Here is a 14,552-nt window from a genome sequence, read left to right on the forward strand (position 1 = left end):
CATTTGTTGATATCTTCGCTATCAATATTCCTTAATGACAATATATGATCTCTTTTAAAAATAAAAAATTAACTATTTAATTTTTATATTATAAGAAAACTCATTAATTAATTTTTTTAAAAAATACATTAACGCGTAATTGATATTTTAAAAAATATATTAATTAGTTAAGCCATTAATTTTAGCTATTAAGTATTTTATTATTTATTCCTTACCGTTTAAAAAAATTATTAATTGATCTCTGAAATTTGTAAGAAGTCTACTAATTAATACTTTTATATTAAAAGTATTTTAGAGTTTTTTATGATATTTAACGACTAAAATTAATGAAGAGACTGATTACTAGACTTTTTAAAATGTCAAAAATATTTTAATATATCTTACAAAACGGAGAGATTAGTAAATGAATTTCCCTATAATACAAGGACTAAATAGTAATTTTTCCTTTAAAAATTTAAATGACTTGATTTATCTTATTTTAATAGTTAGATTGGACAAATAAAAAGAAATTAACTGTTTATTTTACTATTGGCTAAATATTTTAAGGATCAAAATATTCCTTTAGCAAAAAAAAAAAAAAAAAACAAATTATATATGTACAATGCTCAATACATACAATTTATTCATTCTTTTCCAGCATTTCACTGCATAGAAGAAGAGTGGGCACCACATTATACAATATCAAAAAGCACATTGCTCAATCCTAACTCTTTTTTTTTTTTTTTTTTAATTCGTCTTCTACTTTTTGTACAAGGAAAAGAATAGAAGCTGAGAACAATGTGAATGAACTCAATTGGTATTAAGAACTTTGGATGCGCACAAGTAATCCATTATCTCACCAGCTCTTTAGATATCAGATACCGAAAACTAAAACTGTGAGGAATCCATTCAATGCTCTTACGAGGTTTTCCGAGCTGATTTTTCTTAATACACTTCCTTAGAGATTCAGGCAATGTCTGTTGGATCATTTCAATAACACCAGCCTGACATAAACCTGAATCCTTTGCAAAGGATTCCACAATCTTTGGAAGTAGGATTTTTTGGTCCTTGCGTACACCAAAGGTAGCTCTGATATACTCTTCTTTTGCAGCTTCAAGCTCTTGAAATACTCTCTTTGGCGTATAGACACGCACCTAAAAGGATAAAAGAAAAAAGGTGAAAAACATTATAATTTATTTAATTCCAGTTGGAAAATATAAACTTTTTATTTTCGCTGGATTAGCCCACTAAGAGATAAAGTTCTCTAGTGAATATTTAGGTTATCCAGAAGAGTGGCAAACCATTCATCTCGACACTAGGTGAGAAATTTTTACTCAGAAACTATAAATATGTTTTGCTAAGAATAACGTGATCGAGTGAGAATTCAATTCATTTCTTTTTTTTTTTTTACATATGATTTGTTCCAAACGAACGTTTTAAGAAAATCAAGAATGAAGTACCGCAGGATCAGAATGGCTTCCTGAACAGAGTGCAAAGTGCAAAAGGGGTTCTGGATTTTCTAATGCATATGCTTGTCTTCGATCTCCTGTCTTAAATTTTGATCTAGATGAAAGTAACACTCGAAGCCACTGCAATCAAAAGCAAGCTTTGTCAGTCTCATTAGATTTGCTGAACTTTTCTGTACACGTTGAAGTTTTCTTAAAGGAAAAATTCAGACTTGAGATCTACCTGTCGAGGACGAGACATCCGGCATCCAAGGATATAGTTCTGTATTGTGTCCGCACTGATTGTATAACCTCCAACATTATAGGCAGCCTGCAAAGAGTGGAACTGTAAGCAAAAGGAAAAGAGAATAGAACCAAACATCCTCCTCATAGAAGTCGAATGTCGGCCTTCTTACCTTCAAGAGCAGAAAATGTCTCTTCACATTGTTTTGTGGAATTCCGTAAGCCAGGTATGCCTGCAGGAAAACAGCAAAGCTTACATTCTACTTTCGCTCGCAACAAAAGTAGAACCGGAACCAGCAGAAAGGAGTCAAGCTTTGTAGCAAAAGAATTCTATGAAAGAGAACCATTACGTGCATCACTAATGCATTGTGTATGTTGATCCAGAAACTCAGCTTCTCCTGATGTTTTAGCTTCCTAGGATCAACCTCTTCCAATCTACAGATGAGTGATCTACAACAGAATAACTCAGTGAGCATGCAATAAAAATTGACAAAAGCACAAAATAGAAACTCTCGTTCGTACTTTGTCGATTAAGTTTTCTGGTAAAGATCAAATAATAACTCACTTGAAGTTTTGCAGCAAGTGTTCAACATCTCCCAACTTCTGACCATCTCTGTAAATCCATTGGACTTCAACCATTGTACTGTATGGTCCACTAAATTCTTTAAGTCCTTCAACAAGGAAAGGGTTATCCAGCCGTACATCGAATGATGAATTATTCCTGAACCCTGGACTCCACATATCACATTGATCTCGTGGGGAAAATGCACTCGCTGATGACAAAGATGAATTGGGAGATGAAAGGCCATTGTTCATCAAAGGTGGGTCTGAAAGTTTGCAATATATAGCTGACATGCACTTGATCATATCCTCGGAAATCTTGTTAGGTGGCTCTGGAACATGATCAGAAATGTGTGTTCCAAGATGCTCAGCCAGACTGATTATATTTGTTGCATTTTGAGCATACTGTATAGAAGTCATGACAATTTATAATCCACTTAGTCCAATCTCCCATAGAAGAAATATCCTATAAGTTATTACTACTATTATTATTATTACCAAAGAAAAATTGAAGCACTAATGACTTGTATACTAAGTTACCTCTATCATGGACAATGGCTGGGAATGGCAAGCGCGTACAGCTCTTCCTAAAGACTCGTTTGGAGGAGAGGTTCTAGATGGAAATGCCGAGTGTTGCGATAGTAACGAGTGACAGCGATGAACACCAGAATCTAATAGCTTTTCTTCTCCTCCAATACCTTTGTATTCCTTCCACAGGTTGTCATGTGACAGACAACCAGGTTGAACAGCTGAAGTTTCCCTCTTTGACATTGTATCAGGTCTTGAAACATCCAAAAACTTCCCTCTTGGTGTTTTCACTGGTGATTTTGATCTTTCATGCTTGCTAGATGGAGAAACTGAGGATATTTGTTGATCAAAAGCTTTCCGGTATAAGGAAAGAAGATGTTGTTCCAAATATACAACTTCCAACTCTAACACTGCAATTTCCTTTATTAATTCTGTGGCTGGCTGGAGTTGGGAAAAAAAAAATGGCAAGGGGGATATCAGAAACCTTGAGTTTAATAGTTATGCCAGCAATTAAAGTTCCCTTCTGTCATCATGGAATAAAAAGGAAAATACTCTATTGCAAACTAATAGCCAGAGATCCCTGAAGTAATGGTGAGGTGTTAGCCTCTAGTGCCACAATAGTCAATCACTCAATTGAAAGTTTAAACACCTCAAGAATGTAACTGGACTAAAGGTTGTCGTATTTGGTTGGGGGTAACTCAACTAAGGAACTTCAAATTCCAGGGAAGTGTTCAAATTATGTCTGTTTAGTTGGCATTTTTTCTTGATTTTCTGGGAAGTCAAAGAAGTAAGATACTTCCTCTAACCCAGTTACATTTGAACCAAACAAGGTAATGCAAGAAACTTGGGAATTGAAGATGGGATTAATTTACCTTGGGAATTGACACTCCTGGTGCTATATCATGGGAGGAAGTCCTATAGCCAAGTGCTTTTTCCAGAGCAAGACGGACCTGAAACTGAGCTTGTAATCTTTTCTCAAGCTGTAAAATCTGCATAAAAGAGATTAGAATCCAAGATCTCAGTAAGAAAATCCTGAAATGGTCCATGGTTTAAAGATGAATGATTGTGGTTCCACACCTCTTCCTTCAAAGAAATTTCAACTTCAGTCCTAGGGGATTGTTTCTTCTTGGCTTTGACAGAGTCCTCCAATTGCTTCATATCCTATTATCGGATCATACTCAAAAGTTATAAAACAAGGAATTAATTGAAAGATTATTTCCCAGGAGAATGTTCATTCTGACTTAATATTCACTGAGTGAATTGGTTCATCCGCAAGGATTTGTGAAGTTAACTCCACTTCTGTTGATTAATTGCATGAACCTTTTTTCTATTGAACTAACGAGAATATTTTTTTTCCATTAAACTCTATTTAGAGCCATAGAGGAGATTTGATTCTAATAAACTAAGCTCATCATTAACAACTTTACCTACTCACCCTAAGCAAACTAATGGATTAATAATTTAGGGAAAAAGGATTTGGAATATAATAATGATAGTAAGAAGCAAAACATGTCATCATACTGTAATGTCTGGTTGGCTTGGAGCTCAAAGTCTTCATATAACATGTGAAAGAAAGAGATATAAAAACAATACTTAAGATAATGAGATGTTTCTGGTGCTAGTTCTCTGAACTTCATTTAGAAAACAATAATTTCTTTATTTTTATTTTTTTTTAATGGAAAAAGGAAAAGGCAGAATCTTACCAGCTTTATGTGGTGTGATGCTCCAAATGAACTATCTACTCCATCTTCCTCAAATCTTTTCTTATCAGGGAAGCTGCCAAAGGAAAAAAAAAAAAAAAGAAGCAAAATCTTAGATCAAATGGCTAAGGATTCGAGAAGAAAAGAACTGAATCCTGCAACTAAATTTCTTGCCCACTTCATGTAAAATCTGAACAAAATCTACATGTTTGCTAACAATTTTTCTTCATCAGAGAGCAAAAGATGAGCAGATAAATCTACAGTTACCGTCTGCTAGAGGTCCACTTAGCAATTATTTTCCCAAGCCTCATAGTAAAACAATCGTCAGTTACTTTCAACACAATCAATTGGTCATTAATGGTAGATCAGAGCAAAAACTAGGGGAGAGTTGAAAGAAACGCAAAGAAATTCATCATCTTAAACCCCATTATCAAGTTCTTGGCGATTGATAAAAGAACACCCCATTCTCCCGTTTTCTTCAAGCTCTTAATTTCAGGACCACAGATCATTCATGGCTCTTTCTAGTTAGTAAGTAGTGACAGTGTACAATCAGGAGACTGAGACTTTATACAATTGTGCTCGTAAAACACAAGCTTTGTGTAGCTGTGAATGCCCAAGTTTCCATGTTCATCAATAAGCCGAAAAACAGAAAAATTTCCAGTTGGATGAAACCATCAATTAAACCTCACAAGTAAACTGAAATATGCAGAGAAGAACAATAATTACAAAATAACAAAAGATTTAATTGCTACCTCTTTGAACGCTTGTGTCTAGGAGTCACTATCAGTCCCAACATTTTACTGTCACCACCTCCTTCAAGCCCCATCTCTGGAAACACATCCCAAGAAGCAGTAACATTCAGTAAAACAAAACTACATTTCCCTGAAGCAAAAGAAATGAAAACAGAGCTAAAAACAGCAACCATTACACTCGGCAAACAAAACAAATGATTACCCAGATGGGTTTTTCAAGAGATGAACCAGAAACCCAACCCGCAACTCCAAAGAAAACGAAATGGGGTTCACAGGATTCACCAATTAGACTCCAAAATCTCCACTTTTCTCAATGCACTTGAGGCCATGAGCTCTTGAGCAAACAAGAGGTTCTACAAAATACCCAAAAGTCATCATTTGCAGTTAACACAGTGCCTGAGCATAGCAGAGAGTGAAAGTAAAGGTAAGACCTTTGGGGTCTTGACCAGTGAACCTTCCCTTTAAAGGGACTTCGTTGGACGTCAGTCACTCTATATACCAGTAAGCTTTTGCAATGGAGGGTGTTTTTGCATTAAGCAAAATCAGAGAAAAGAGTATACAAAGCTATGCTACTAAAGACTAGACACTAAATGTCAAAATGTGGAAAGATTAGTGAAATTTCTTCTCGACCTTAGAGATCCCCTACAGAAGAAGATAAATAGCTGATATGAATGTCAAGTCCAAGTGTAATAAAATAATATATACGACTATAACCTTAATTTGCATGTTCTCTTCTCTTGTTGTCAAGCTAAGGGGAGTTGGTGACCACCCCTCCACTCTTGAGTCTTGTCCCTCTAGACCTGTCCATGGCCGGTTCAAATTGTGAATCAAACCAGGATCGGTCCAGTTCAAATCTCAAAATTAGATCAGATTAAAGGTTTCAGTTCAGTACTGATTGTAAAATGTGAAATTTCTAATAATGCATTAAGTACTAGTTTTCCAATAGCCATATCTTGTTTATTCAATAATTGGAACAGGGCAAAATCATGAAATTATTGGACCAGCTTGAAAAGATGAACCATTTGTAAACAGAGTTTCTGCAAGTCCAAAAGGTTGAATTCCTTTCAACCAATATCAACTCTGATTTGATTTAGTCACTTTTCTTAATTGAGTGAATTACCATTACCATTTATTTAATACAACATATGAAAAGTAAACCACTTGCTGCTATACCCTACTGCATCAACAGATTCTTCCATTTCCCAAATTTAGCCAAAATTAGTCAACATACCAATAATATGACCATGATTATAAAAAATATATATATATGAAAAAACAATGACATAAAATTTACTTGGTTCAGAGATAAGATCTACAATAATATATAATAGGTAGCGGATACAGCAATTTTATCCTGGACTATTTTAAAAATATTTTTTAGAAAAAAAATTAAAATTAATAAATTATTTTATTAATTAAATAAAATTTGTTATCGTTAACGTTTCTGATATCTAAAATTATCACTAATTGAAAATTCTTTTATATTACCATCTAAAATATAAAGGTTTACTTATAAATATGTATTGATATATATATTAAATTTTTTTTTTCATCCAAGATGCTTTATATATATACTTTAAACAATAAGTACAAGGCATTCAAATTTTATACTAAATTAAATAAGAGAGAGCAGACACTGAAATTGATATTTCTTTTTATTAATTTACAAGAAAAAAAAAAGATTTAACATTGAATTAAAATTTTAGCTCCGTTACTTCAAAATATATTTAATAACATATCAACTTTGGAAGCATCCACCATGATAAAAACAGTTAAAAAGCTCTAAAAACATTATATATCTTAAAAGAAATGGGTAGGATTCTCTTTAATTAGGGAAACTGTGAAACTTGTTATAATAATGGTGAAATTAAAACATAAATATTTTATTATAAAAGTGTTTCAAAATTAAAAAATTAAGTTATAATTTATATTTAAAATAAAAATAAAAGATTGATAAGAATTAAAAATGATTTTTACTTAAAATTTGGGGCTAAATTGGAATTTTGAATATTAGTTTAGTGGCTGCTGGGAAAAAATCATGAAGGAGAATAGGGTGTTATTTATTTAGAATCTAAGAGGAAAATACCTCAATACTCTTAAATAATTTTAAAATTTTTAGAGATCTTAAGTTAAACCTGCGAGTATAATTACATAAAATTTTTTTACATATTTTACTAACTATTTTATTTAAAATTCAAGTTATATAAATAACATTATAGAAAATTGTATGATTTAAAAGTAGAACAAGTGAGTCCATCCAAATGTAAAGGATTTTGAGCAAAAGAGGAGAAATTGTTGTCCTAATATAAGTTGCCAACAGATTTTAGCCAACAAGAAAGTAAGAGGCTTACCTCAAAAGGGACGAAAGGTGAGGGATAAAGGACACATTGGATGCTTCAAAGGAAATTAGGTTTTGTGGGGTTTCTCCGTCTTAATTTTCTCGAGAAAATTAGGGTAAAAAAAAAGGGTAAATGCCCTATGTTGTCCTCGAGTATGCAAGACCATGAGTGCCAATCTTTCAGTTACATCTGACCTCCAGTAAGAGAGAAAATTAACTCATTAGTTAATTTTTTTTAAAAAAAAATATTTACTATTTAGCCTATTCATATTAAAATATTTTAATTTTTTATATAATAATTAATAAATAAAATTAATAAAATAATTAATTGATAAATTTTTTAAAATGTAGAATCATTGTAATATATTTTTTAAAATTAATAAATTTTTTTATATCATAATATTAAGTAGTAAATTTTTTTATTTTAATATAAAATATTTTAGTATAATTTAAAAAATTATATTATTTTATTTTAAAGAAAACGATTTATTATTTTCTTAATTATGATTAATATATATATATAATTAAATATAAATAGGTATACTATTTTGGATATATGATAAAAATAAAAATAAAAAATTGATTCTGGTCCCTTCCTAATTAGTTTTGGCCTTTTCCTTTTCCTTTTCCTTCCACGCCTATATTGAGTGAGACAAGGGCGACGGATGGCAAAATTGGGGCCCATTCCGACCATTTAGTGATTGTTTAACGTTGAAATTGGAAGAACATCCAGACCTCAGTACGCCCACAACCCTTCATATAGAATCCATCACTGATGCCTTCAAATACTAAAGTCAAAATTATAATTTAGGATTGGCCGACTATGTCCTTACACATCAAACACTTACTATTTGATTCTCATATATTTTGAAAAATATGCAAGCTAATCCATACATTTTTTGGTTCTTTAAATAACAAAAAATTTGACTTTAACTTAAAATAAAATTAAAAAAAAAAAACTCAGATATATAATTATATTAAAAAATATTATATTAGATAAGACTATTTGACTCTTCATCAAAGTATAAGGACTTAATTATTAAAAAGTTAAATCGGCTGTAATTGATTCTTGAGAAAAATATTGAGGATTAATTGAATTTATTTCAAAAAAAAAATATTGACATGTAGCAGTGGAATCATCTGGTTTTAATATCATTTTTTCTAACTACCATTCTGTATTTTGGGGGATCAGTGATTTTTTTTTTTTCTTTTTTGACACTGTTTAATCACCTGCCTCTGAAGTTAAAATTTTATAGTTCCAATAAATAAACAAATGAAACTTCTATTTTATCTTATTATCCAAATTCTGTACAAGTCAGATTTGGTGGTTTCTCATTACCCACCAGGCACAAAAGAAATATTTTAACACCACCAAGAAAAAAAGGTAAATAATAATTTATCTATCTTAATCTGTTCAAATTTTGAAGTGGGTACAAATTTTTAACTGAATCTGACAGATATATTTATTAAATTATTAAGTTGCTTGCATTAATTATATTCCTTTAATTGTGGATTACAAAAAATAACATCCCCTCCATTTTAAAAAAAAAAGAAAAAATAACATCCCCTATTTAATTGCGATGATCTACTACACAAACACACAGTTCCATGGTCTTTTTTTAATTTAATTTTTTTCTTATAGATTATGGGTGTCCATCTGTCTCTGTGGTATTTTAAATCAAGAAAATTTATTTTGTGTATGATTTGATGGTTAAATAATGGCAAGATGCCATTGGAGCCTGACAAGCTTACCATGGCTGATGAAATTAGACACGATTGTTTAATCAGAAGACAGCAAATTCAATGACAGATCAGTGTGAAGAACAGCAAAAATTGGAACATGCAGGTTCAATTTGCTGCAGTCTCAGTTTCTCAAGAAATGATGCACAATCTTCCACTGAGATGGTAAAATAAGACAAATTACAAAAGGTATAAAAAATTGCATGAAGTTCAAAGGAAAGCTTGTAAAATTCCAAAATATAGATTCCATCGAAACTGGTAAACTTACTTGTTTTCTTGTGACATTTAACTATGCAGTTTTTTTTTAAAAAAAAAAATTGTATTTTGAAAAAAAATTATATATTTTTTTTCTATCGTGATAGTATTATGAGAAATTTAGAAATTAAATATAATGAGATTAAAAATTAAAATGTGGAGCGTATATACCTTGCTCTTTTTATTATAATAGAATTTTTATTTTGTGTATTAGCTATAACATAGATTTTACAATTGAATTTTTTTTTCTCTCAACTGTGATTATATAATTATATATGGCATAAATTTGTATGTATATTATAACATATTCTTTTTTATAATATTTTTCTTTTTTTATTTTACATATATATACTATTTGTTATCTAAAATTTATTAATTTGATTAATTTAAATTTAGATCAAACAGTTTTATTAAACGAGTAAAGATCTCATTTTCAATATTATTAAATATACTCAGAAAAGTGATTTAAATCATTTCATTTATATTTTAAAAGTTTTCTGTAATATTTTTCTATACTACAAATTTCAATCATGGAGCCAATAATTTTTTTGCACTATGAAGGAAAAAGGCTGCATATATCTTACCCTTTAGCTGATTTTGCAGGACCAGAAGCCTAGTGCACGGAGAGAATTACAGTGGAGTTGGATATCAATTTGTATTTTGAAATTTAAAATAGAAACATCGTCATCTCAGTGATCATTTCCGCCAATGTTCAATTTAGATAGTAAAAGAAGACGAATTAGAAAAAGGGTATAAAACAATTTTTAGTCATACGCTAAAATTATATATATTTTTCTAAATAATATTTTTTTCAAACATGTAAGATATTTTGTTTTAAAAAAAAAATTTATGCTAAATATATACTTAAATTTCTAACTTAGATTTTGTATTACTAGAAATCTTATACATTATTTTTCTGGTATAATCATACATATCTCAATCTATTAAAATAATTAATTTTTGTTTATATTAATCGACCCGCTAAAAGATAAAGTACTATCAATGAATATTTATTACGATAAAAAAGTGTTAAAAACATTCATTTCAATATTTATTGATATACACATAAATCTTTAATGAAGTTGGATATCAATTTATATTTAAAATTTAAAACACAAATATGGTCATTTCAATGATCAATGATCAATTTACAAGCTTTAACAGCATTCGCCGCAAAAGGAAAAGACAATTCTAAAAACACAGTTTCAAAATAGATGCAATCATTACTATTTCAATCCAAAAACATGCACTTGATCTGAGATTCTACTAATGCATACATCCCCAGTGGGGATAAAGCTGGCCACTAAATTCACAAGAAATGTCTGTTTGGCTGAAGGAGAATGTGTAGTGGTGGAAAATGGGGTGGCCTTACAACTTACAAGGTTGATGTATGGCATTGGTGTGATAAGAGAAGGTGTAGAATCCCACAATTAGGACAGCAAAAGTGAACTTTCCAAAGACATTTGGACAATGACTCAATTCCAAACATAATCACCAAAATATATATATCTCTACCTCCACTATTTTTGTCCCCACTCCTCCACCTTCTCTTTCTTTAATAAAATTTTCCTAATTTCTAATTAATTTAGACATATTACTATTTAATTTTTATATTATAAAAAATTCATTAATCTGTCTGTTAATTTAAAAAATATATTAAAATATTATTAAAATTTTAAAAATTTTACTAATTAATTTTTTAAATTTTAGAAAATCTATAATTTATTTTCTCTATTAATTTTAGCTATTAATTATTTACTATTTAATTCTTATGCGTATTAAAAAACTCATTAATTATTAATCTATTAATTTTAAAAAATACATTAAATATCATTACTTGCTAAATAGTAATTTTTTATTAATTTATTAATTAATAAAATTACTTTTGTTAATGATTAATACTTTTTTTTTATATTAAGAAAGCACATAAGTCAATTATAACTGACAGCAATATCATGGAAACAGTCTTCTCCCTTGTACAGTAAAGGGGAATATCTCAAATGAAATAAATTAGAAAACTCAAACTCACTCTTTTGTATGATAAAAAAAAAAAATCAATCAAATTAGTTGTGATAGACTAATACTTTATTTATTTAAATCAACCAATCAATCGAATTGTGGGCATGTGAAATTGACTTGTGGGACAATATACATAGCAGAATAAAGTTGAAAACATTCAACAATTGCTAATTAATCACAATTCAATGTATACTGTTCATATTCTTCCATTCAGTCTACTTTCAACTTGCAAGGTTGATGAATTTTTAATTCATTTAGGTAGAATTGTTTATAAGTTCTTTGATTGCGCAGGCAAAAATGTGTTCTGATTAAAGGAGGAATTAAAAATAATAATAATAAATTAGGGCAAGAAAATGAATAAAGCAGTTGGAAAATGAGATATTGAATTTTTTTAAAAAAAAAAGTTAGTATATTTTGGCATTGAAGGGAAGGGAGATTGATTGGAATTTTATCTTTAATGCTTTATCAATCATCATTCAAGTTAAACCTATTGCCCATTTTGCTTTTATATTATTCCTTTTGTCAACACTTCCGTCCATGCTCTCTTCCTTGTCTATATGTTTTTGGAATTGGGTAATCGGTAAGAATCTTTGTCATTTGAATTCATTTCATAATTGCGAGAAGGCAGAGTAATTTCATGATTTTATAATATAAGTTTTTTAAAGGTTTTTAGAACTTAGTAATGTTTTATTATTAAAAAAAAATTAGACAGAGAAAATATTATCAAACTACTAATTTGGTGAATTAAGATCCGAAATTTTTTAAAATATGTAAAATTTTTTAAACAACTTACTTTCCCTAACCCACTTAATTTCTTCCAAACATTTTAGTTATTAATGGACAAAAAGATTTTCTGTCTTCTTTTTTATGTGCACAAAATTAAAAGCTTAAAGCTTAAAGAAATTGTCATCCTTAATCAGCATATAACCAGAAATAAACAAAATTATTTTCTTGATTTAAAAGAATAAATTAATTAAAAATTGATGGCTTCTCAGTCTTTATTTTTCCTTCAAAAAGAAAAAATAATTAGCAGAATAAAATCCATATTGAAACTATCAACCTTTTTCAAGCAGATATCCTCTTTCTTATAGATTTCACTTCTTTAGAGAAAGTTCATAGATAGAGTGAAAAGGGTTTCAGAAAAGAACAAAGATTGCTAACTTGGAGAAAAATTATCCATTAAAACAGAAACAGAAACCAAAGTGGATACCTTATTTTCTTTTAATTTTCAAAATAATTATTAGGCTAAAGCAAGACCAAAATGAATCTAACTTTGTAAATACCAATTATTTATGCATTAATTCTCGGTTATATGTTGAAAATCACGTAATATGTAGCTCAACTTTCATTAATTCTTTACTTTGCTTTCCCTTTACTTTAGATGCCGATGATTTTATTTTTATCTTTCTTTTCAATACACCGGAAATTATGATAGTATTCAAAGAAAGTTAAATTATGATATGATTTTGATATTTTAAAAGATTTGGAGAAAAAAATATATATATATATATATTTTTAATTTTATTATACTTATACTTTTTTATTAATTAAAATTTAATCTTTTAAAGTTGATTTAAATACATTTAATAATTACACTCATAAATTTAATCTGACAATAAATATATCTAACTAAATATGAGAGGTGTCATATTCTATCCTCTCAATTTTTAATTTTTATTTAAAAAAAAAATACAATTAACAATTACTACATCAATACCATATACCATGGTAGCCAAAAAAATCATAAATGTTACACTACAAAAAAATAAGGTATCAGTGACGGATTTAGCGACAGAACTTACTTCCGTCGGAAAAAAAAAATTAGCGACGGAATTAGCGACGGATCAGCGACGAATAATTTATGTTTAAATTTCTGACGGATTAGCGACGGATTTTTAAAATATTAGCGACGGAATTTATTCCGTCGCTAATCCGTCAGAAAAATCAAACAATATAAAAAAAAACCCTAAACTTCTCTTTCCTCATCTCTCTTAATTTCAGCCACGCTTTTCCTCTCCTATCTTCTCCTCAGCGCCGAATCGATCTTCCTGCCACTCTCGCCGCCGCCGCCCCGTCGCCTCGCCGTTCCCGTGACGGATTTGCTGTCGCCTCCTCCTTCCTCCTCGATCTCTCTCTCCGGCTCTCCCTCCGTTCTCGATCTCTCAGACCAGCGGCAGCCACCCTCTTCCTCCGGCTCTCCCACCGTTCTCGATCTCTCAGACTCTCACTGAGCCACACCAGCGGCAGCCACCCTCCTTCCGCCTCGATCTCTCACTGAGCCTCGCAGAGTCGCCGCCGCCGAGATTAGAGCAATTGACGGTAAGTTTTGGTCCTTCTTATTAATTATTTGTTTTATTTATTTATTTTTTAATTAGCACCAATTGAATTGATTTTGCTACGTGGGCACGCAGCAGCAAGCTGCTGCGTGGGCAGCAGCTTGGATTTAGCAAAGACTATATTTAATTTATTTAAAATATATAATTTATTTAAAATATATATAATTTTAAATATATATAATTTATATTTAATTTATTTAAAATATATATAATTTTAATTGAGAAAAGAGATCAAATAATAATTGTGGGCCAATAAATTAAATATAAATTTATTTTATCTAATTGTGTCATCATTTAAACTATATTTCTTTTCTTTTTTGTCTAATAAAGCAATATTGGATTTAGCAAAGACTCTTGTAATTAAGGAATTAGAGAAAAAAGAATAAAAAAATAAATTTCAGAAATTAATTTGATTTGATTAGTATATTAATGAATGGATTAACACACTAATCTATTAATTTAACTTTTTTTAAAAAATAATAATATTTAAAAGTAGTTAGTTAATTAAAGACATGAATTAAAATAGTATTTGTGGGTTTGCTTTACATGCCTTCCTTTCAACTCTACTTTGATATGTTACTTATGGACAATTATTTTTTCAGATGCCTCGAAGAGCAGTATCATGCAGAGGTAGAGGACATAGCCAGCATCTGTCT

General features: G+C 29.9%; 1 protein-coding gene across 2 annotated transcripts; it reads right to left on the reverse strand.

Moving 5' to 3' along the window:
• Positions 1 to 588: 588 nt before the first annotated feature.
• Positions 589 to 5,924, reverse strand: LOC110627807. 2 transcript variants are annotated; one of them, XM_021774176.2, is made up of 13 exons: positions 5,640 to 5,924; positions 5,411 to 5,561; positions 5,209 to 5,284; positions 4,460 to 4,532; positions 3,834 to 3,917; positions 3,629 to 3,745; positions 2,769 to 3,197; positions 2,233 to 2,633; positions 2,018 to 2,117; positions 1,841 to 1,900; positions 1,669 to 1,755; positions 1,440 to 1,568; positions 589 to 1,133 (listed from the first exon to the last, which is right to left on the reverse strand). In XM_021774176.2, the coding sequence occupies exons 3-13, from the start codon at positions 5,280 to 5,282 to the stop codon at positions 831 to 833; spliced, it is 1,857 nt and encodes a 618-aa protein (XP_021629868.1). In that variant the 5' UTR covers positions 5,283 to 5,284; positions 5,411 to 5,561; positions 5,640 to 5,924; the 3' UTR covers positions 589 to 830. The 2 variants fall into 2 exon arrangements, with proteins under 2 accessions (XP_021629868.1, XP_021629869.1); XM_021774177.2 differs by lacking the exons at positions 5,209 to 5,284; positions 5,411 to 5,561; positions 5,640 to 5,924 and adding an exon at positions 4,724 to 5,172.
• Between the last annotated feature and the right edge of the window lie 8,628 nt (positions 5,925 to 14,552).

This window comes from Manihot esculenta, chromosome 12 (genome assembly GCF_001659605.2).
Source record: "Manihot esculenta cultivar AM560-2 chromosome 12, M.esculenta_v8, whole genome shotgun sequence".
Taxonomy (NCBI): domain Eukaryota; kingdom Viridiplantae; phylum Streptophyta; class Magnoliopsida; order Malpighiales; family Euphorbiaceae; genus Manihot; species Manihot esculenta.